The 22,674-nt window shown below is 44.2% G+C and overlaps 2 protein-coding genes across 5 annotated transcripts; both read right to left on the reverse strand.

The window, feature by feature from the left end:
- LOC115131588 (zinc fingers and homeoboxes protein 1-like) lies at positions 1-6,339 on the reverse strand. The gene is made up of 3 exons (XM_029663406.2): positions 5,994-6,339; positions 2,598-5,392; positions 1-2,362 (listed from the first exon to the last, which is right to left on the reverse strand). Exon 2 carries the CDS (start codon positions 5,255-5,257, stop codon positions 2,612-2,614), a length of 2,646 nt encoding a protein of 881 aa, XP_029519266.2. The 5' UTR covers positions 5,258-5,392; positions 5,994-6,339; the 3' UTR covers positions 1-2,362; positions 2,598-2,611.
- A 735-nt stretch (positions 6,340-7,074) lies between these two features.
- On the reverse strand, positions 7,075-22,457 carry LOC115131589 (ATPase family AAA domain-containing protein 2-like). 4 transcript variants are annotated; one of them, XM_029663408.2, is made up of 28 exons: positions 22,314-22,457; positions 21,973-22,067; positions 21,638-21,684; positions 21,328-21,424; positions 20,876-20,951; positions 19,736-19,814; positions 19,511-19,651; positions 16,583-16,700; positions 16,281-16,298; positions 16,050-16,142; positions 15,336-15,444; positions 15,083-15,198; positions 14,607-14,781; positions 14,284-14,372; positions 14,011-14,170; positions 13,786-13,876; positions 13,260-13,574; positions 12,924-13,041; positions 12,605-12,791; positions 12,155-12,340; positions 11,815-11,950; positions 11,501-11,697; positions 11,023-11,182; positions 10,586-10,708; positions 9,820-9,960; positions 8,103-8,227; positions 7,797-7,925; positions 7,075-7,592 (listed from the first exon to the last, which is right to left on the reverse strand). In XM_029663408.2, exons 1-28 carry the CDS (start codon positions 22,428-22,430, stop codon positions 7,560-7,562), a joined length of 3,471 nt encoding a protein of 1,156 aa, XP_029519268.1. In that variant the 5' UTR covers positions 22,431-22,457; the 3' UTR covers positions 7,075-7,559. The 4 variants fall into 4 exon arrangements, 2 of the variants coding, with proteins under 2 accessions (XP_029519268.1, XP_029519267.1); XM_029663407.2 differs by having other exon boundaries at positions 16,571-16,700; XR_003863976.2 differs by lacking the exons at positions 7,075-7,592; positions 7,797-7,925 and adding an exon at positions 8,583-9,336 and having other exon boundaries at positions 8,139-8,227; positions 16,571-16,700.
- Positions 22,458-22,674: the final 217 nt, after the last annotated feature.

A 22,674-nucleotide genomic window follows, 5' to 3' on the forward strand; every position in this document is an offset into this window, starting at 1 on the left:
TTAAAAGACTGAGGTAATGTTTACTAAATCCTGAATGACAGCACACATGCCTTTTTCATTTGGAAAACCAACATACAAAGAAACCCACCCCAAAAACTGAGCAGAATATTAACCTGGATTACTCCATATTTTGTCATTTAAGACCAACAAATTATTTGAACACATATAAAAACAGTTTTGTAGAACCACTGATTCCATTTAAAACATAATCCAAAAACAGATGGCACTGATTTAAGTCATATTCACAAAACTGTGAGATTTTTTTTTTAAAAACGTTGTCAGTACATCAAAGAAAAAACATTTTGAAATTCCCTTCAACCTGGACACAATTTCACGATTTAAAAACGTTATTACGATTTTAAAAGTTATTACATAACCTACAAGAAAAAAATAAGGATTTACCAAATCGAAATGTCTTGGATTTAGTTAAGATAGCAAGGTACAATATTACTAAAATATCCCAGAAAACCAAATAGTATTTTCAATTAAGGTAATGTAAGATATATATATATACATATATATATATATATATACACACACACACACTGAACAAAAATATAAACCCAACAGGCAACAATTTCAATGTTTTTACTGAGTTACAGTACATTTAAGGAAATCAGTCAATTGAAATAAATTCATTAGGTCCTAATCTATGGATTTCACATGACTGGGCAGCCATGGGTAGGCCTGCGAGGGCATAGGCCCAGCCAGTGGGGAGCCAAGCCCAGCCAATCAGAAGTACTTTTCCCCACAAGGGAAAAGGGTTTTATTACAGACAGAAATACTGCTCAGTTTCCATCAACTGTCTGGGTGGCTGGTCTCAGACGATCGTGCAGGTGAAGAAGCCAGATGTGGAGGTGCTGGGCTGGCGTGGTTACACGCGGTCTGTGGTTGTGAGGCCGATTGAACGTACTGCCAAATTCTCTAAAACGAGGTGGCTTATGGTCGAGAAATGAACATTCAATTATCAGCCAACAGCTCTGGTGGACATTCTTGCAATCAGCATGTCAATTGCATGCTCCCTCAACATTTGAGACATCTGTGGCATTGTGTTGTGTGACAAAACTGCACATTTTAGTGCCCTTTTATTTTCCCCCAGCACAAGGTGCACCTGTGTAATGACCATGCTGTTTAATCAGCTTCTTGATATGCCACACCTATCAGATGATGGATTATCTTGGCAAAGGAGAAATGGTCACTAACAGGGATGTCAATAAATTTGCACAAAATTTGAGAGAAGTAAGCCAGTTTTGCGCCCTCTCGGGCTTGTGCGGTGAAAGAGATCTTTGTGCACTATACTCAGAAATGTCTCAGGGCAGTAAGTTGGTTGTCTATTTAACTCTCTATTGTTGTGAGGCTGTGCTTTGGCAAAGTGGGTGGGGTTATATCCTGGCTGGTTGGCCCTGTCCGGGGAGGCCCAGTGGGGGGGGGGGGGGGCTAGGGTCACTATTTCGTATCTGGTAAAATTCCCGTCTTATCTGGTGTCCTGTGTGAACTTAAGTATGCTCCCATCTCTCGCTCTCTGAGGACCTGAGCCCTAGGACCATGCCTCAGGACTACCTGGCCTGATGACTCCTGGCTGTCCACAGTCCACCTGGTCGTGTTGCTGATCCAGTTTCAACCCTGGTTATGGAACTCTGACCTGTTCACCGGACATGCTACCTTGTCCCGGACCTGCTGTTTCGATCCTCTCCCTCACCTGCTGTCGCGACCTCTGAACGAGCCATGAAAAGCCAACTGACATTTACTCCTGAGGTGCAGACTTGTTGCACCCTCTACAACCACTGTGATTATTATTTGACCCTGCTGGTCATCTATGAACATTTGAACATATTTTTGAACGATCTGGCCTTAATGGCCATGTACTCTTATAATCGCTCTGGATAAGAGACTTAAATGTAATCTCCATTGGGCACAGCCAGAAGAGGACTGGCCACCCCTCAGAGCCTGGTTCCTCTCTAGGTTTCTTCCTAGGTTCCTGCCTTTCTAGGGAGTTTTTCCTAGCCACCATGCTTCTACATCTGCATTGCTTACTGTTTGGAGTTTTAGGCTGGGTTTCTGTATAAGCACTTTGTAACATCTGCTGATTTAAAAAGGGCTTTATAAACATTTGATTTGATGATTTGTGCATATGGAAAATTTCAGGGATATTTTATTTCCGCTCATGAAACATGGGACCAACACTTTACATGTTGCGTTTATATTTTTGTTCAGTATATAATCCCTTGCTAAAATTATTTGGCATCATACGTCTTCTCGCTTCTTTGTGCCTGGTTGGTCCACGCAGTTTAACACCAAAACACTTGGTACATTTCACCTGTGTTTTCCATCTCTTCTCTTCTGTAGGCAACCAATGAGAATTCTGTGGGAGCAAAAACATCATAATTAAGAAAACATGAGATTAGTGTGCAAATTTCCTCACTGACTGTATAAAAGAGGAAATCAAGGTCAAAAGTAATTCAATTTGTATTAGGCTAAATTTAGAGGAAAGATCTTGACATGTTAAAAACATTTAATAATAATTCAGGACACACAAGTAACAAATGCCTTTACAATTAGAAAATGTACTCATTCTACACATCCTTGTCATCACTCACCTGGACCTTTTAAATCACTGATCTTCTGGTTCTGACTGTGATTGCTTGAAACATAGAGGCTCTTCCGTGGTTTCATTGTCATTCGTTTCATCTTCATCATTGTTATTTTCATCATCTTTGTTGTCAATGTCGTTTTCTTCATCATCCCCTTTCTCTTTCACTTCCATCTCTCCCTCACGGTCACCGTGTGTCTCCTCTTTACCCTCACTGAAAGGGTCAAGGCCCTTCTCTTCCCTCCTGCTGATCTCCGCAAACCAGTCCCGCACCTGCTCATAGCTCATACTGGACTTGGCCACCAGTTCATCCAAATCTTTCTCATTTAAGACCTTATGCTTGAGGTAGTGCTCCTTTAAAATGTCTTTACCCGTCTTTACTTTGATGGTAGGGGGTGTTTGTTTGCAGGGGTATGGCCGCCTCGTTCTCCTGGACCAACCACGAAAGCGTTTCCGTGGCTTCTTCTTAAGTTCACCTCCGTTCATTGCCTCGTTAACCTTTCCACTCTGATACAAGTAGTACCACTTCAGGTTACTGTTCTTGGAGGCATAACGGGTGTCTCCAAACCAGTTGACAATGTAGGTTCTGGGTAACCCGCTCTCCTTGGCCATCTTGTCGTACTCTTCAGCAGAGGGCCACTGGGTACGAACAAAGGCGCTTTTCAGGACGTGGAGCTGCTCTGGGGTTTTCTTCATAATCTTCCGGCCGCTGGATGGCGTCCGAGCTTCTTGCCCAGAGGAAGGCACTTTGACCATTTCACTCTCTAGCTCCTCTGTGCCATCAGAGTCCAGTGGCATTTTTCTCCTCTCAGAGAACCAGGCGTCCACCTCTCGCCTGGTCAGTTTAGTCTCCATCCTCAACCTACTTAGCTCCTCATCGCCTGGCGTGTCAGACTTCTGGTAGCTGGCCTCCAAAAGCAGAAGCTGCTCCGGAGTCTTTTCCTTGAACTTCTGAGGTGTGAAGTCAGGAAAGGCGTGGCGGAACTTGATTCGTGGATCATAGATGGGCCCTTGGGTTGTGAGAGAGGATTCACTGGCTTCGTCGCTGGAGTCGATCACAATGGCTGTGCTGCTGCTGGTGTCGTTACTGTTGGTGTTGACTGAAATGTCATTTAAGGCAACTCCGTGGTGGTCCTTTGAGTTGCGTTGGTTGTAACGTGTGTCACTGAACCACTTCTTTATTGCTCTTTTGGTGAGGTTAGTGACCTTCATCAGCTGAGAGATCTCTGCCTCAGTGGCAAACTGTCTCCTTAGGTAACTGGCCTTCAGCTCTGCTAGCTGCTCCTTGGATTTTTTGGGTCGCGCTCCCAGGGAATCGGTACTGAGTGGAGAAGCGGTCTCAGAGGTGGAGGGTTCTGGCACCTTACTGACACTGGTTCTGGGGTTGGGGACCCCAGCAACAGCTAACGTGATGGGTGAGGCCACAGGGACAGTGTTGCCACCCCCTACCTGAGTCAAAACCATCCCTGGTTGCCCTACAATCTGACAAGTCTGAAAGATTGACTGCAGGCCATTGGCTGCCGTAGCAAAATTGGCTGGGATGACAGTGATGGTCTGTGACACGGCCTGCACTGAGCCATTGAATTTCTTCCTCCTGGCCTCCTCCACCTCCTCTGGGGTCCAGCTCACACCGTGCTTCAGCCGCTGGGCAGAGAACCACACCTTTATCTGCTCCTCTGTGAACTTGGTTTGTACTGCTAGACCCATGATCTCTGACACAGATGGGTAAGGGAACCTATTATAGGCACTGACCAGAAGGACATTATTGTCCATGGCCCCATTGTATGTGGGGATACTACTGACCGGGATGAGGAGCTGGGTCTGGGAGGTCTGCTGATTCTGCAAGGCAGACAGAACTTGAGCCAATGTCCCTGGAGGGAGCATTGTGGTGGAGTTGGTGGTCTTTATTTGGAGCACATTTGGGCTGTTGACCATTATGCTTTGCTGAATAGGTTGAATGGTCAGAGGGGTTGACACAGCCACTACAGTGGGGGTGACAGGAGGGGGGGGCACCTCCTCTCTCTCTTCTTCCTCATCACTCTCCACTTTAATGACACTGTTATCTGCCATTTTGTGTGACCCTGTAAACTTCTTGGCCTCAGCCCTACTCTTGAGCTTCATGATTGGTGTCTTGCTTAGGGCAATACCCTTACAGGATGTGTCCTCATCCTCCTCAACAAAACTGCCATCAAAGGTCAAGTCATTGACTCTCTGCTCAAAGATGGTTTGATTGTTGCTCTTCACCATGGTCCTGCTGAAATTGTCTTCTCCAGGATGGTGGCGTGCATTATGCTCCAACAATGCATCATACCTCTTGGTGTGAAAGTCACACTCAACACACACATAAGATGAGTTTAGAACTATATTTGGGTGCTCAGTGTCCACATGCAAGGTAAACATATTGAGCTGTGATGTCTGAAAGCTGCAGTACTTGCACTCATAACCTCCTTCTGCTGTACTCGAGTCCATAGTTTTAATGAAGTGGTCCATGGCCTGTGTGTCTTCCTCACTCGGGTTGCTTTCAGTTGAGTTTTCCACAGGACAGTTAGCTGCCCCCTCGTCAGTCTGTTCATCTCCCTCTGTAACGACCTCCATGTCAGGGTCTGAATCCACCATTTCAACGGGGGGGAACATGCAAGGCGTTGTTGATTTTCTTCTGCTCGCCATTGTGTCTTATCTGTGCTTGTGTTGAATATATAAATATATATATTTCTTTTTTAATCAAAATTTTAGTTCAGCCCTTGTCGATCCATGCAGGTTACTTCAGGAGTTCAAACGTCAAAGTTGACTTATCCTTAAATCCTGCAAGAGATAGATCCATATTATATGCACATAATTGAGAGAAAAATTCCAGGTCTAAACATGAATGCCTATCTACTAGAATATTTAAGAGGGGGGGGCTCTACTGCAGTGTCCTTTAACAGATTGTTGTAGGTGTGGTGGGACATGTATAGAAAGTTTCATTTCACTAATACATTTGCAAGTCGCTACATTGTTTCCACTGCCAATACTAAAAACTCTCACAATTGAAGTCTTCAAATAGCGCAAGCGCTCCACAGAAACACCATTAACAAGTGGCTGTTTATATGCATTCTGGCCCAAAGCAAAATTATTTGAGAAAACTGCAGGACAAGACGTTTTATTCCTAAATCGATGTAGTATTACGAATGCTTCTGTATCGTATCATTAGTCTGCTAACTACCAGTTTGTTAACCAACTTGTCAGTCAGTCACGCTGCAAATAATATTCATCTGTCACTTGTGCCGGTCACGAGTGTACGTATTTTTCTGTTTTTGGGGGTGGAGGGTATTTAGCAAAAAGTGGGAAATGATAGTCAAATCTTATTCATTTTAACTATTACGTGTGAAAACTACCTTCACGTGGTGTTCATGTTATTACCTACCCGTGTAGAGAACTGTCGCTTACAAGCATCTTGCAACAACCAGTTAGCTTCCAATCTGACTGCTGATGCGCCGTCTTCCGCCTTTGCCCAGTCGTTCCCTCCCCAACAAATGCACTGTCGACTCCGGCAGTGGCCCACAGGAGCAACGAGTCCATCTGTTGTTATCATAGACGCAGAGCAGAATAGTGAATGCGCCGAGATTCGGTTGGTTTTTCACTCCCTTTCCCTTTGCCTACAAGACATCACATTGTTTGGTTTGTTCATGCATTTAAACCGGCCTAGATGTAGACACCGACGGCTCATCGAATCTAACGATAGTCATTTTTTATTTCCTTCTTCCTCTTCTTCGGTGGGGTTTATCGGCGGTTGGTATTCAACGTTATGGTGCATTAACGCCACCTACTGTACTGGAGTGTGGGCCAGCCTTGTTGCTTTTAAAAAAGATAAAATATTTGATACTATATCTAATGACGTTCTACTCAATATACTCTTTAAATTAATGTCCTGTATCTAATTCTCCCTCTGATACTGCTCACAATGTACCAATACATGTTCCACGGTCTCTGTTTCCTGGCAGTAATCACACATTCATGTTGAATGCTTTCCTATCACATTTAAAGTCTTATTTCAACCAGCTGTGTCCCACCCTTAATCTTGTAAAATTAGCCTATCCTCCCCTCACCAACTTTCCTCTGCCCTTAGTATCTCTATTCCACTGCCGTCTCTGAACCATCACTGTCCATATCAGGCTTTTTGCCCTCTGCCTTGCTCATTGAAACTACAACATCCCAACTACTAAGTGCTTATTTAGCCAGTACAACAACTCCCTCGTTCCCCTCCACCCCCACATGGGCTGGGAGCCAACTAAATCTTATCTGTATACCCATCTGTCTAATCCTGCCATGTGGGTTTGTAGTACATCATAAAGCAGGTATTGTCGGCTACGTGAGGCTCATTATGTAGATAATCTTAAGAAGAACTAACCCCTTCTCAAATATCCTAAAGGCCCATAATAATGTTGATGTGAAATGTTGGAAAAGGAGGATAAAATTGCCCCATAAAGAAATCAAAAAGCCATACAAAAGATATACATACTTTAATAATATGCAATTAAAAAGGTAGACTCAGTGATATGACAAAGATGCAGAAAGTAAACCGCATAGTTGTTGCAGAAATTGACACACTAAGAGTGTTGAAGCACAGGTTTCAACTTCTCCACTGTTTTGGTCCCGTGGCTCCTACACTGTAAGAGCATGAAGTGAACCTGTGCATATGCACACATACTGTGTGTGACTGTGATTTCAGACATATTTCAAATGCATACGTAAAAATACACACTGTGTTAGAGTCAGTCACAAGTAAGAAAAATATACACGTCTCAAGTCAATTCTGACTCAAGTCCGTGCCTCTGAAATACTATAAATTATGGTAACCACATTTCTGACCAATGTAATGCATGATTAGGCTCATTGTAATAGGTTAAAAAAAAATATTTAAAAAACTGAAAATCTTGAAATGCATCATTTTATTACAATATGGAAAATAGGAAAACATCAAGCGAAGAAGTTAGGAAAAGTTGTCGATTTCTCTCTTCATTTCCTAAAATGAGTGGAAGGAAATTAAAATGTATGTCAAAGTATAAATCACTTATCAGGATTTTAAGTAATTTAAGTGACTCACATGCACATACACCAGTTAACTAATTATGCACACATTTCAATGTAGGGAATGGTTTGTTTCCATACTCAATATATTTCCTACAACAAGTGACGTAAAAAGACGGATAAGTTGTAAGCCACATACCTGTAAGAGCTCTGTCTTATCAAAGTTCTGACGGTGTCTGTAGATGCTCTGACACAACAGAGCATACAGCTTCTCCAGCTGATGCACCTCATAGCCCTCAGTCTTGGACACAACTCTTTTGAGCAATTCCTGGACAATAAATGATACACGAATCAATGTATGAATATAGGATGAATGAATAAGTGTTTGGCTGTGACTTGCCATGACCATATTTCTGGTCTCCAATTTTCTGGGTGTACTTCTGATACAACTACACTGTAAGAAACATGGCCTAACCTTCTAAAAGAAAACTGTTCAGGAGGTTACCTTGAGTTTGTCGTGGTCCACGACCAGCTGAGGGGTCTTCTGGGTCAGGATCTCCAGGGCCTTGTCCACGTCGATCAACTGCTGCTGCTGCACCAGAGTCCTGGTGGCACGGGTCACACGCCTCACTGTTGGAAGGAAACACAGGAAGCAATCAGGGGGGTGTGATGGGGAGCTGATAAGCTCAAGTCCCTTTAATCAGTGCTGGCTGAACAGGCTAATGCTAACACAATGGGCTATTGGTGTTGATATGCACATCTCCTAACATGCAAATGAGGTTTCTACCCAGTAACATTGGATCTCAAGCATTAAGTAGGGGGGCATGGTTTCCTATTCTAGAACTAAGGCACAGAAGACACAATTACAAGCATTTGCACTATTAATGTAGTTTGATTTGCTACAACAAAGTCATCCTTTTTGCATGCGTTCATTGGCCCTCATGCTGTGGTGAACACATTTACAACCAAAGGAACTCACTCTTACAGAGTATTTAAATCAGTGCAGCCATGGATGTATCCCTTTAACTGATGTGCTGTGTTGAGTTAGAGCTCCCCAACAGCTGGAGCCCAAGAGGCCAAAGGTCAGTGAAACTGAATGAGCTGTTCCCTGAGGCCAGAAGAAGTAGCTTGCTTGCTGCCCGGGTCTGGGACCCTAATACAGATGTCCCAGTCATCCTCCAACCGTACAGGCTCTTTGGTCTTTGTGGTGTGTTTTCTCCCCCTGATCTACCTCCTTTGTCAGGGTGTTGTTGACTGGACTTGGGCCATGTTCCACTGGAGGGCTGGCAGGCTGGTGGTTGACTCCATTGACTGCCACCACTGGACTGGCTTGGATCCCAGATTGGACCTGTGTGAGGCCTGGCTGGTGTGAGTCGTCTGTGGGGTCTGGAGCTCACTGTTGCCAGTCTCCATTGGGGATGGGAGTGGTGGTGGGCTGCTCTGCAACACAGGCCTCTTCCACATCCTCAGCAGGCTTAGTGGTCTTCTCTGAGGTACACTTCCATAGGGGAGTCTCCACAGCCGTTCTCTAGAATAGTCTCCAAAGCCTTAGCTTGTTTCTCTTCGCCCTCCTCTATGCCATCACTCACATCCTCTTCTTCCCCCCCTGAGTTTGTGATCTCCTTGTTCGAAGAAAAGGAAGAAGTAGGTTTCTTTTTTCTTCCTCTTTATGATGCCGAAGCGGCATTTGCTTTCGCGTTGTGTTTTGGGCGGTTTCTTTTTACGGGCTAGAGGACAGGCTAGGAAAGTTAAATAGAGAAGAGAAGGTCCTTTAACATGATAGAGAACGGGACAGACAGACAGAGACTTCTCTATATCAATGAATATCATCTTCCTCTCCTCCCTGGCTCTCAATTTCTGCTCTTGCCTGCCATCGTGGTTTTCTAACTCTGGTCTTGTCTTTTGACTGGTTCACTCAACTGGAAAGAATCCTCCGCTTTCACTGTGGCTACACTTACTTCTGTTCCTGTCCTGATCCTTGGCACTTCCACTTTCTATCACTCGTAACACATTTGGGAGGTATTAGTTTTTTGCCCTTAAACGTTTAAACACTGATAATAATAACTGCTTATGTACTGCAAATCAAGCAGTAAAAAGCTAAATCCTGAGTGCTGTCCCTCGGTGGTTGACCAGTGTCTACCATCATTTCCACTGGATGCTTCTCTGCTCTGTAACACATAACCTACCAATAAACGGTTAAGGAGTAGAGTGGTGAGACTTACGTGCGGGCCGTGGGGTGTTGGCAGTGAACGGGGTGCTGGCGTCTTTGCCAGTGTTACCGCCTAGCCTCTTGGACTCGGCAAATCCTTCCTCTCTGGGCAAAGTCTGGTAGTAGGAGGGGACAAACTTTGAGGAAAAGGACCCTGTTAGTAGACATAAACATGTGGTTAGCATTGTCAATGAAAACAAAGATGTTTTAAGGAAAATAAGAGAGGGTTCATCTAATCATTGGACAAATAGTTAAAGAAGCCGACACGAGACACTGAAACTAATACAATAGCTAGCTGAACTCACATTATTTAATTTTTTGGGTTATTTAACTAGGCAAGTCAGTTAAGAACAAATTCTTGTTTACAATGACAGCCTACCAAAAGGCAAAAATGCCTCCTGTGGGGACGGCAAAACACACAACATGGCAAGAGAGACAACAACTGGAGACAGGTTGCGCGCACTTTATTTGGATAGTCCGGATTTCCATCTGTAGATGCTCTACAGATGGTCATACTGTCAACAAACTATCTGTTGATAAGCAACTGCTTGCTAAGGTATGGTTAGATTTAGAGTAAGGATTAAGGTTAGGGTTAAGTTTAGGGTTAGGTTAGGGTTAGTACATAGTTAGTTGAAATGTTACTGATTGCAGAGCATCTACAGATAGACTACAGACTATCCAAATAAAGTGTTACCGAGAGGTTTTATCATGTAGGCTAGGTCACTACTTCAGCGTTCAAGTCACAGCAATATGTCAACGTTATAAGCAGCAGCAGTTACCTCTCTTGTTGCGCGACTCTCTGATCCGCTCACAGGTTCTGTTAAAGTCCTCGTCTAGTTCGTCGCGGATGATGGCGTGGGTCGTGTCCTTCAGGGCACAAGCCCGGTGACGAATCTGACGATCTGGAAACACAAAGAGAGAGACATTGATGACAGAGGTACACAGTAGGGGGCCTCGTCATCCATGGGACCAACTAAACTGCAGCAGAACAATGAGAACGGACAAAGATATCTTCAGAGAGATACCGAACAAAAAGAATATTGGAGTAAGATTAGTCTGGTCCCAGATCTGTTTGTTATGTCTTGCTAACTCCTATGGTTGTTGGCAAGACAGCGTAAACAGATCTGGAACCAGGCTAGAATTACACGTCAGTTATAATATAATAATAACGACAACAGCACTCGGTTTAGTGAGGTGGAGACGGTTGTAGGTATACCAGATGGGTCGCTGTCAGGGTTGTACTCCAGGGCGTTCTTCCAGATCAGGTCCACGTCGTTGACAAACTCCCTGACAGTCACGTACTTGTGGAGGTCGACCTTGGACAGTACAGTGGAGAGGTCCATGGGATGCCTGACCACCTTAATATAGTCAGGAACCTGGTGAGAGAAGAAGACAAACCATTGATAAGATGGGGGACACAATACCACTCTGGTTGTTTCGGATGAGAGCGTCGGTAAAGGAGCGAAGCTACAGAAATCTGAGGTGACAACAGTGCATTCCCCTAAGGGACCAGAGCTCACTTAGAATGCATGTGCTTGTATTCAGACTTGCTAGTTAAGTATTGACTACGTTTGGGTCAGTCAACATTTAGCTTCCATTAGAGTAATCTTGACTAGCACCCTGGACTACAACACCACAAAAACACCTCTTTCCTTCCTTGTTCCTCTCTTTTTCCCCTGGTGTTATCTCCCTACCTCTTCGATGTCCACAGGCTTAGTGAAGGCCTTGAAGCGTTTGTCCTGGGAGAGGCGCTCGGTGACGTTGCGCAGGAACAGCCTCAGCTCCCTGAGTGTGTCCTCCTCTTGCTCCTCCAGACGCAGACGCTCCCTCTCACTCATCTGCCTGGGGAGAGGAGGGGGGGCAAGGGGGAGCACCTCCATGGCATGCATCACTGAGTCAGGGGAGGGGGAGGAAGAGGGGGGTAAAGAAGGAGGGTTAAAATGGAGATGGGACACAAACAGCAATTATACCAAGTGATTATCAAAAGGCATAAATATCTAGTAGGTACAGGCTTTCTTCTTGGACGCGGGTGCCTTGGCAGTCTGGCTAAGGATGAGATTCTCAAAGAACTTCCTTCTCTCCTGCTGGGTGGGAATTTGGATAGAGTGCACCTCTCCATACTCCATCCGGAACAGAGTCTGGATCTGAGAGAGACAAAGTGTAGAATAGTTACCTCAGTGACTATTTAGGGTCTTCACCACTACAAAGAGTATTTACTGAAGTGTAAAAAAAAAAGAACGTGGTTACGAATCTACTCATGGGTTGAGTAGCCCAGTAAGGTCCAGGGATCACTTCTCTACAGTACTTGTAGTGTAATGCATGGCGGGAGAGGCCCAGATATGACCTACCTCGTCGGCCAGGTTGCGGTGAGCCACGTTGCTGGTGGCCAGCAGCATGATGGGGGAGAAGGAGGGGATGTCCTGGAGCAGGCTGAGGAAGGTGGCCTTGAGGGCCGAGCCCACCGTGTCCCACCACTGCTGGATGTGGGGGATGTACATTATGCTGGGGGAGGTCCGCTTGGCCTCGCAGAACACCTGGGGCAGGCAGGGCGAGAGGGGCTAAGAGGTCAATGACTGTGTATCACTTGCCAACCTAGCACTTAGGTCGGGATTGAAACTATCAGCACTGCACCGACATCTCGCTGCATTTGACTGAGTAATTATTTGCTTGATGGAGTTAGCCTTTCTACAATGAAGTCAACTCTGGGGCTATAATTCTCTGCACCACAAACGAGTGTAGCAAGTCGGTGTGCATTTTAACATTTTACTTCTAAAGGCTACATTAGTTCCAGCCAGTACCTGTGCACAGGCCTCCTCGGGTGAGGTACAACTGACTCCAAACAGCACAGCCATGTCCAGGGTGTAGACAGGGAACTTCTCCAGGGCATGGAGCACGGCGGGGGCCAGGTGGGAGCTCTGACCCGCCCCGGGACGCCCAGCCAGCAGCAGCCTGGGCCGGTAGGTGGTGGGGTGGCAGATCGCACTCCTGAAACAGAGGCGAGCGGAGAGGTGAAGTGAATGGAGACTCAGGGATGTGATTATGAATGGAAACAATGAGAATAGGGTGTTTCTTTCAAGGCAGAACGTATCTACAAATTACAGGTAGGCTACATCTTACCTGGCAAAATGGAGGAAGCTCCCTTTGGTGGTGGTGTGTTTGGTGATGGAATTATTGGACGAGGGGCCCTCATCCCCACTGTACATGATTTCATCCTCCAGAATGCTGTCTGTCAGATCTGATCAAAGGAAAAACTTGATCAAGTAATTGCAACAACTGAACTTAACCAATGATCCTCTCTAATAGTGACCTAGCTTGGTCCCACATCTGTTTGTGTTGTATAGCCAACATTGGCATGACATTGACCATAGGATTCGGCAAGACAGCACAAATCAATCTGGGACCAGATAACAATGGCCGTGACTTAGTTCTCAGACAAAACTTAACCCGACCCACCTGCATCCCTCTTCCTCTTGAGGCCCTGTTCGGCGTGGGGGAAGAGCTTCTGCACTGCGTCCAGCACGTTGGTGAGGGCGGGGCCCAGCAGGGGCGTAACCACAGGGGTCAGGGCCTTGGCAGGGGACGACACAGCCCTCTGGGAGGCTGGCACCATCTTCCTCATGGCGGCCACAAAGTCCCGGCTGTTGATGTTGATGGAGCCCACGTCCAGCAGGAGCTTCTGGGACGTGCCGTAGATCTGGGGGTAGCGCCGGCGCAGCGCGCACAGGGCCGCCTCGGCACACACTGCCTTGATGTCGGCGCCGCAGTAGCCTGGGGTGCATAGGGGGAAGGTTGTGGTTAATACGTGGCATGTGTCAGATTGACTGTGGAACTGTGTTAAATCGATAGATGAATTGTGGTGATCTGTCTGAATATTATGAGACAACAAAACGACATAGCTACTATTTTTGTTCTTACAATTATTGTACAATCTTGACTTGCCCAACGCTAGAGTTGATTTGGTATACATTAAATCACCTACCGACACATTTATCAGCCAACTCTTCCAGGAAAGGATCGGACGGTGTAGGATTCCACTGTCTGGTGTGAATCTTTAGGATATCTTTCCGGGACTGAAGTTGTCGACAGAAATGAAAGACAAGTGCACGAATAAAAAGTAACTGCATGTTGGCCTCTCAAGTCAAAGGAAGATTTGGATGGACATTTGAGTTTTGCACGCACACATATTAACTCAAATGAGTCTTACCTCGCGATCAGGGAGGCCAAAGAGGAACTCCCTGTCGAAGCGTCCGGGGCGTCTGAGGGCGGGGTCGATGGAGTCCAGTCGGTTGGTGGCGCCGATCACCACCACCTCTCCTCGGCTATCCAGGCCATCCATTAGTGCCAGCAGGGTGGACACGATGGAACTGCAGGAAGGAACCACGAGTTGGGAGTATACAATGTTTAGTATGCAGGCACAATCAATGGTAAGTCTCTGTAATCAGTGGAGTGAGAAATGAGAGTGGCTGAAATGTCTCACCTGTGGATCTGGTCTTGACGACTGGAGCGAACCGGAGCCAACCCATCGATTTCGTCAAAGAAGATAATGGCTGGCCGCATCTGGTAGGCCTGTGGGTACAAATAATGAGTCATCCTATCAATGCAAGTATGTCCCTATATAATAGACATGACCGTCAAACACAGTATAGCCAGCCACCCATTTCACAACAAGAGACCAATAGTGACTTGAGCAGGAAATGCTGATAGGCAAATACTAGACTCAATGGTCTCACTAAGACTGAATGCACCAGTGATAACTATATTAATGATCTTTAGTGTGCTGTATGAGGGACTGTACTGTACCTGGTCAAAGAGCAGCCTGAGCTGGCGTTCCGACTCTCCCACCCACTTGCTCAAGCAGTCGGCCCCCTTCCTCATGAAGAAGGCCACCTTCCTCTCCCCCTGGCTGCACTCGTTGGCCAGCGCTCTGGCCACCAGAGTCTTCCCCGTACCAGGGGGACCGTAGAACAGGCAGCCCCTGCAACAGACAGGGAATTTTCTTTGAATGGATCCTTGCAAAGGACTCAAAGGATCCAAGAGCCAATGAAATGAAGAGTGAATGAGGCTGTGATTAGAGTTAGGGTGGGGTGTGGCTTCAGTCCATTGACAGGATCCATTCTAGTCGCTCACCCAAGTAAGTTCCTCATCCTGTTGTAGGCTAATTCCTCACAATGTCATTATGGTAAGCTACCCCAAAGGCAATATAAATCAATAGTCAAAATAACAGCAAGTTACCCAACAAAATATGTTAGCTATTCAACCCTAAAACAATTTCTCACCTTGGGGGCTGGATCCTGAACTTCTCAAACACCTCTGGGTAGAGCAGAGGGAAGACTACCATCTCCTTCAGGGCAGAAATGTGGCTTGTCAGACCGCCAACAGTGTCAAAGCACACCTTTGGAGGGAAGAGAGGGGGTTGGATCTTTACATAGGAGATGCAGTCTGATAACTTAAAGATCATATAATGTAGGCAAACCAACTTTTGAGATTAAAACGGCTTCAAATAATTTAATTGTGATGTTTAGAGCTCACCGACTGGTCAATCGCCATGGGGTCGACATCCGCAAGACTCGCACCCATCTTCATTCTGTCCTTATGGATTCCCCAAATGTCCTCTTTGCGCAAATTCAGCGGCAGACACCTGAGAGGGATTCCAAATGAAAGAGATTGTGGTTTTGGCAAGCTTATTCTGACCAGAAGCTCAAAACCACACTGGATTCCACTGGTGTGAAATATTGGACAGATTTAGCTTTAAAATCCAAATAATTATGTTCTGTTCGTGGTGTCAGTCTCATACAGAGAAACTCTTGAGCAACATCATGTGTTCACTACAAAAGGTCTGGCACCCAATGAAGCTCACCAAGGAGATATCACCAGAATAACCAAGATGGAACCTTCGTCTATTATTATTACATCATCGATCACCACCACTCATGATGTCATAGACACAGTTCAAAAACATTCAGGAATGGGGAATCATTGCTCTGCTCACCCATGTTCATTATCCTTTAAATATGATTCAATCGTGTCCAAGATAATATGCCATGGCAAATAACAGATGATCAGTAAACAAATATAAAAAACAATCAAGTAATATGTAACAAAACATAGTTTTCTCCTTTCTTTAGTACTACTTTCTAGGGTAGATTTGAACTGTGAACTAAATTAAACATGTTATCATTATAGGGACAAGTCAAACTGTTGAAGTGTGTCAAATTGCTTGCTCATGATGACATGTTCACTGACCTGTTCTTGGCTTCTTGCTCTGTGTCTTCCTCATCAGAGGAGTCTTCCTCATCAGAGGAGCTGGCTTTGTAGGTGTGCCAAGCATGCTTTCTCCTGTGGGTCAAAGCAAACCATAAGGAGACAGAGAAAGGAAAAAGCTTCACTGCTTTACTGTACTGCTCTCTCCCAACGTTGTCAGTTCCCAATAACAAATGAGAGACTTAAGTTGTTTCAATTGTGCCAAAGACTCACCTGCTTATGAACCCAATCCTGTTGTTTGAAACAGTGAAAAAAGACAAATATTAACCATCACAATGAAAAGTAATATATATTGACAAGACCCTTCAATAATAGCCCATAGTCATATATAAAACCATAACCATTTATAAGGACCCAACCCATGAAACACAGCATTAATGGACCCTACAACATATTTTGGTCAAAACAAAGATTTTTTGTGTCAAAACAAATATCTGGACACTATGAAACCAATGTACGGGCTAAGACTATTGGTAAAGTGCCAGTACTGTGAAGTACAGTACTGTGGGATGGACCTGCCACTCCTTCGGCTGGTGGTGTGGACACTCCTGGGCACTGAGGCACTGATGCAGTAGCTCTCTCTAGTGGAAGATGCCTGGCGGTCGAAAAACATGGGAGGCTGCTTCCTGGATTCTACAGATGAAACAGTGAGAGAGGCATAACATCATGATAAGCACTGATCTTGGCCACTAGTCAATCATTTCAGAGTGGGAGTGCTGATCTAGGATCAGTTTTCCGAGCTGGCCACGGGTGCACCTCAGCCACGCTCAAGGTACTAAACGATATCATAACCGCCATCGATAAAAGACAGTACTGTGCAGGCGTCTTCATCGAACTGGCCAAGGCTTTCGACTCTTGTCAATCACCGTATTCTTATCGGCAGACTCAACAGCCTTGGTTTTTCTAATTACTTGGCAATTCCAACTACTTTGCAGACAGAGTTCAGTGTGTCAAATCGTAGGGCACGTTGTCTGGACCTCTGGCAGTCTCTATGGTGGTACCACAGGGTTCAATTCTTGGGCCGACTCTTTTCTCTGTATATATCAATGATGTCGCTCTTGCTGCGGGCGATTCTTTGATCCACCTCTACGCAGACAACACCATTCTGTATACTTCTGGCCCTTCCTTGGACACCGTGCTAACTAACCTCCAAACGAGCTTCAATGCCATACAACACTCCTTCCGTGGCTTCCAACTGCTCTTAAACGCTAGTAAAACCAAATGCATGCTTTTCAACCGTTCACTGCCCGCACCCGCCCGCCCGGCTAGCATCAACACCCTGGACGGTTCCGACTTAGAATATGTGGACAACTACAAATACCTAGGTGTCTGGTTAGACTGTAAACTCTCCTTCCAGACTCATATTAAACATCTCCAATTCAAAATCAAATCTACAATCGGCTTTCTATTTCGCAACAAAGCCTCCACTCACGCAGCCAAACTTACCCTAGTAAAACTGACTATCCTACCGGTCCTCAACTTCGGCGATGTCATCTACAAAATAGCTTCCAATACTCTACTCAGCAAACTGGATGCAGTCTATCACAGTGCCATTCATTTTGTTACCAAATCACCTTATGCCACCCACCACTGCGACCTGTATGCTCTAGTCGGCTGGCACTCGCTACATATTCATCGCCAGACCCACTGACTCCAGGTCATCTACAAGTCCATGCTAGGTAAAGCTCCGCCTTATCTCAGTTCACGATAACAACACCCACCCGTAGCACACGTTCCAGCAGGTATATCTCACTGATCTTTCCTTTAGCCAACACCTCATTTGGCCGCCTTTCCTTCCAGTTCTCTGCTGCCAGTGACTGGAACGAATTGCAAAAATCGTTGAAGTTGGAGACTTTTATTTCCCTCACTAACTTTAAAAATCAGCTATCTGAGCAGCTAACCGATCGCTGCAGCTGTACATAGTACATCTGTAATTAGTCCTCCCAATCTACCTACCTCATCCCCATACTGTTTTTATATTATTTACTTTTCAGCTCTTTTTCACACCAGTATCTCTACTTGCACATCATCATCTGCTCATTTATCACTCCAGTGTTAATCTGCTAAATTGTAATCTTTCGCTCATATGGCCTATTTATAGCCTACCTCCTCATGCCTTTTGCACACACTGTATATAGACTTTATTTTTTTCCTACTGTGTCATTGACTTGTTTATTGTGTTATTGGCTTGTTTATTGTTTACTCCATGTGTAACTGTGTTGTTGTCTGTGTCACACTGCTTTGCTTTATCTTGGCCAGGTTGCAGTTGTAAATGAGAACTTGTTCTCAACTAGCCTAGCTGGTTAAATAAAGATGGGGGGGGGGGGGGGTGTTTTGCTTTTTAGATCAGAATATTTTGTGGAGCTATGCTCTGATGAAGGTCGACTGATCGAAGGCTTACCTACTATTAAAATACATTTGTATCTGACTTGAGGTGTGCATAGACATTTTCCTGTTTTTCCAGTTTCATATTTTGCCTCCAGCACCCTTTACTTATTGGTTTTGGGTGTGCGGTAGACTCTTATTATTATATACGAGATCATCATGAATAACATGGACTGGGGACCTGATCCCAATCAGCACTGCGGCATTCTTCCACGAAATGGGTGCCTTTTGATATTTTAAGTAGAAATTGTGCACCAATATTGAATATTAAAAGCCTGTTATATTAAATTAAGTGCCCTTCAATAAAGACCACATGGAGAATTTAATCTGATTATTTATATAAAGACTTGCTAAAGTGCCCAAACTCAGCATGTCCCTCCGTGCACCCTCTGCAGATTTGAACTAACTCAACCCCAGAATTCCTCCAAGTTTTCACCATAATTGGACATCCCTAGTTATTTTTTTGCTTTGACAAAGTCATTTCTGAAGATTATTATCTATTTAATGTGATTAATTGACATCTTTCCCTCATTTGAAGGTCAAACCTGTTATGTGAAACAATTCCTTAAAACATATTTTTGAAAGAAATTGAACATTGAATAGTCAAACCCTGGTGTAAAAGCTTGTTCTACTCTTTTGGACCATTTGCTGGTGTTTTGTGATGGAAAACACATCAAGCCTGTTACCCATAGATAGATAGGCTAGAAATGTTTTAATTTCATTTTTTGGGGTGAAAAGGGGGGAATTATGGTTGAGTTAAGAGGAAACCGTCAACCCTTTACGGTCAACCCTGCTACTATATTTGGCACTTATGATAGTAATCTTTTCATTTAACCTCTTGAGATGGGGAAACATGTTTTTTTTTATGAAGTAGTTGAACATGTGCTCTTTATGACAGAATGTTTCAATTAGATTAAAGAAAGTTAATTGTTTTTTTGGGACCAACTTCTCAAAAGGAATTGGTCGAACAACCCTGCTATGCTCATTAATTGAGATGAATAGTTAAGTAAATGACGGAGAACATTTTTCAGAAGACTAGTTCAGCAAAGAGTAATAACCATCCAGAGGGGCCTGGTAGCGAAGCACTGCTTTTTTCTGTCGAGGTTCATAGCGCTTGCGGTTATTGTCGTCTTCATCGTGCTCCTCATCTCCGTGGTCCTCATCATCGTCATCCTCCTCACCATCGTCACCAGAGTACTCTGGAAATAGGTATTGGATCAAAAGTTAATGAATTCATGTTATGGTCAAACATGACTTTGACCTAAACTACAATAGAAACAGACCTTCTGTTTCTTGTTTGGAAAATGCTTTTACAGTTGGACAATCAGTGGTCTTCTTCCGCTGGGCTTTAGAAGAGATCCTCTGAAATTCAAACAACTGGTATGGTATTGCCATTTCCTTTCATCAGTGGCCTGCATGACACAATGGCACATATCTCAGTGAGACTTCAATCTCAAAAGGTATTATTGGTCATTTCCTTCCACTAGTCTTATTTCCCATATCTCAAGGTTAATCTGGTGAAATTCAAGTGAACGTTCACTGAATATACAAAAACATTAAGAACACCTGCTCTTTCCATGACATAGACTGACTAGGTGAATCCAGCTGGAAGCTATGATCCCTTACTAATGTCACTTGTTAAATCCACTTCAAAAATCTGTGTAGATGAAAGGGAGGAGACAGGTTAAAGAAGGGTTTTTAAGCCCTTGAGACAAATGTGACACGGATTGTGTATGTGTGCCATTCAGAGGGTGAATGGGCAAGATAAAAAATGTAAGTGCCTTTGAACGAGGTATGGTAGTAGGTATTAGGCACACCGGTTTGTTAAGAACTGCAACGTTGCTGGGGTTTTCACACTTAACAGTTTCCTGCATTTATCAAGAATGGTCCACCCCCCAAAGGACATCCAGACAACTTGACACAACTATGGGAAACATTGGAGTCAACATGGGCCAGCATCCCTGTGGAACGCTTTTGACACCTTGTAGAGTTTCAGTCAGCTGCTGGTGAATGAGGCAACAATATGACAACAGTATGAATTCGGTTCCTAAATACACAGCACAGAGGGCTGCTGAGGGCAGAGAGAGAGCACGAGAGAGATAGAGGGTGGTGGACCACAGATGGGTGCAACACCCTTACAATGGCCTGATAAGAGATTGTGTGTGGCAGCAGAAGATATAGAGCCTAGAAAAAGTGGCCTGTTATTATGTAAACACATTTCTACAGTGCAACAAGCCCTTGTGTTTTGGGTAGAGTTAGTGTGAGTCTTCAATGCCAATCTCAAAGGGGGAGCATGTCAATTAATGGTTTCTTATTATTTGCTAATTATACGGCATAAATATAGCCCTGTATTGTATTTCATCCCCGTCTTTGTGGATGGCTGAATGACAAAATTATATTTTACGAACTGGAAAAAGCCTCACGGTTTGTTCTGAGTTTTTCAAGTGGCAGCGCATCTTATTCATGTCATCAATCTTGTGGAGGACTGCCTCAGCAGCGCTATGGAGAAAAACAAGTAACAATAGAACTTCTGATAGTGTCTTTCTTTAGCATGATTTCATGGAGGTTTTGGATCCCAATGCAATAAGAATTAAAATTGTGTACTTATCATTTTGGGGCAGAAGTAGAGGAATTCGTAATAAGCCTATAATAACCAACATGTCTGACATCTGTAATAACCCTCACATAACCCTCACAAATTGTTCTTAACTGACTTGCCTAGTTAAAGGTTAAATAAAAAATATTTTAAAATACTCCCTGTATTAGGACTATTCCCATGTTACACACTCTACTGGGGAAGTACACAAGAGACTGTGGAGCAAGAACACATTGGGGGGGGGGGGGGGGGTCAGGGTTATGTGGTGACGCTCCTTACTTAGGGATGAGGCAGTAAATCATGGACTGTTGGTATCTGGTGGTTCTGGTGCTGCGTCGCACAACCCCATGGGGTCCTTCTGGTCTAGGAGACCCCTCTGGAACAGGTATTCAAAACAATTCATGTCATTCACAATTTCATGTAGGTAAATGAGTCTGTGTATGAGAATGATTATTTAAATGGAGTAAATTGTGTGACATCCTCGTAAAAAAGTGTTTTGTAGTTGTGTGTGTTATGACATGCATGTCTAAATAGATGTTCTAGGAAAGATCTTGTTTGCATCATAATGTGAAACATGCTTTAGGCTGACCAGTTTGGTCTTCACAGGCCCCATTGACCTGAAACCCGGGTGATTTCCTGTGAAGGAATTTTTAAAAATAACAGTAAAATATCATAAGAATGCTTGATGGTATCTGAATCAAAATGGTCTGTAGGACTAGCCTGGGTAACATTATGTTTAGTTAACATTCCACTCCCTGTAATTCAGCAAATACAGAGTAGGCCTACAAGGAGTGGAAAGTTAGATAAACAGACTGGTACCCATGCTACTGACTCCTGACAAAGACGCATCTGGACTTTATATCTGGTTTATGAATAGAAACATTAGCCTACCAATCAATATTTAACTATTGAGAACTGAGTTACCTTGTTATCTTCTTGACAGGTCTCCCATTCTCTGGTGTTTGTCCATTTAGCTCTTCCAAGAGGATAATATGCCGATCATTCTGACCAATATATCCCTGAGAAAGCGAACAGCAGAACTCAAATAAAAATGTATTGGTCAACCTTGAAGGCATTGGCAATCAATTGTCTTCCATCTGTTGAATATAAATTAAGTTTGTTTTGACAAAGTTTAGAAATGTTCTGCATAGCTAACCTACAATTAAGATTTTCAAAATTCCGTGACCTTATTTACAGATTGCCGTTTGCACAGAGGACACCGTAGAACGTTTGTTCACGCACTGACTGTCATTTGTTCAACTCACGTTAGTCAAGCGTGCGGACTTTCTCCATGAAGTCTGCTGGGATGGAACGTCGACGTCTGGTTGTGAAGACTGAAGTGTTGATTGGTGTGCTTCCGAAATGCTATGTATGATCACCATCGTGTTGAATAAACTGCGCGTTTAATGAGTTTACTAGCTAATACTACGGTTAATTATTCACAATTGCAATGTTAACAATGGTATGTATCGATCTAACCATCTCCATATAATTGCAGATTGTTAACGACCTTCTAGCAAATTTGAGATGTCAAAACTACTGTGCGTGTATAATTTCAAAACACAGCATTCTGGCACCATCCACGTCACAAACCGTATGCCTGGCTGCGTTTGTTTTACATCGGAT

The sequence above is a fragment of the Oncorhynchus nerka genome, linkage group LG7 (assembly GCF_034236695.1).
Source record: "Oncorhynchus nerka isolate Pitt River linkage group LG7, Oner_Uvic_2.0, whole genome shotgun sequence".
Classification (NCBI taxonomy): Eukaryota; Metazoa; Chordata; class Actinopteri; order Salmoniformes; family Salmonidae; genus Oncorhynchus; species Oncorhynchus nerka.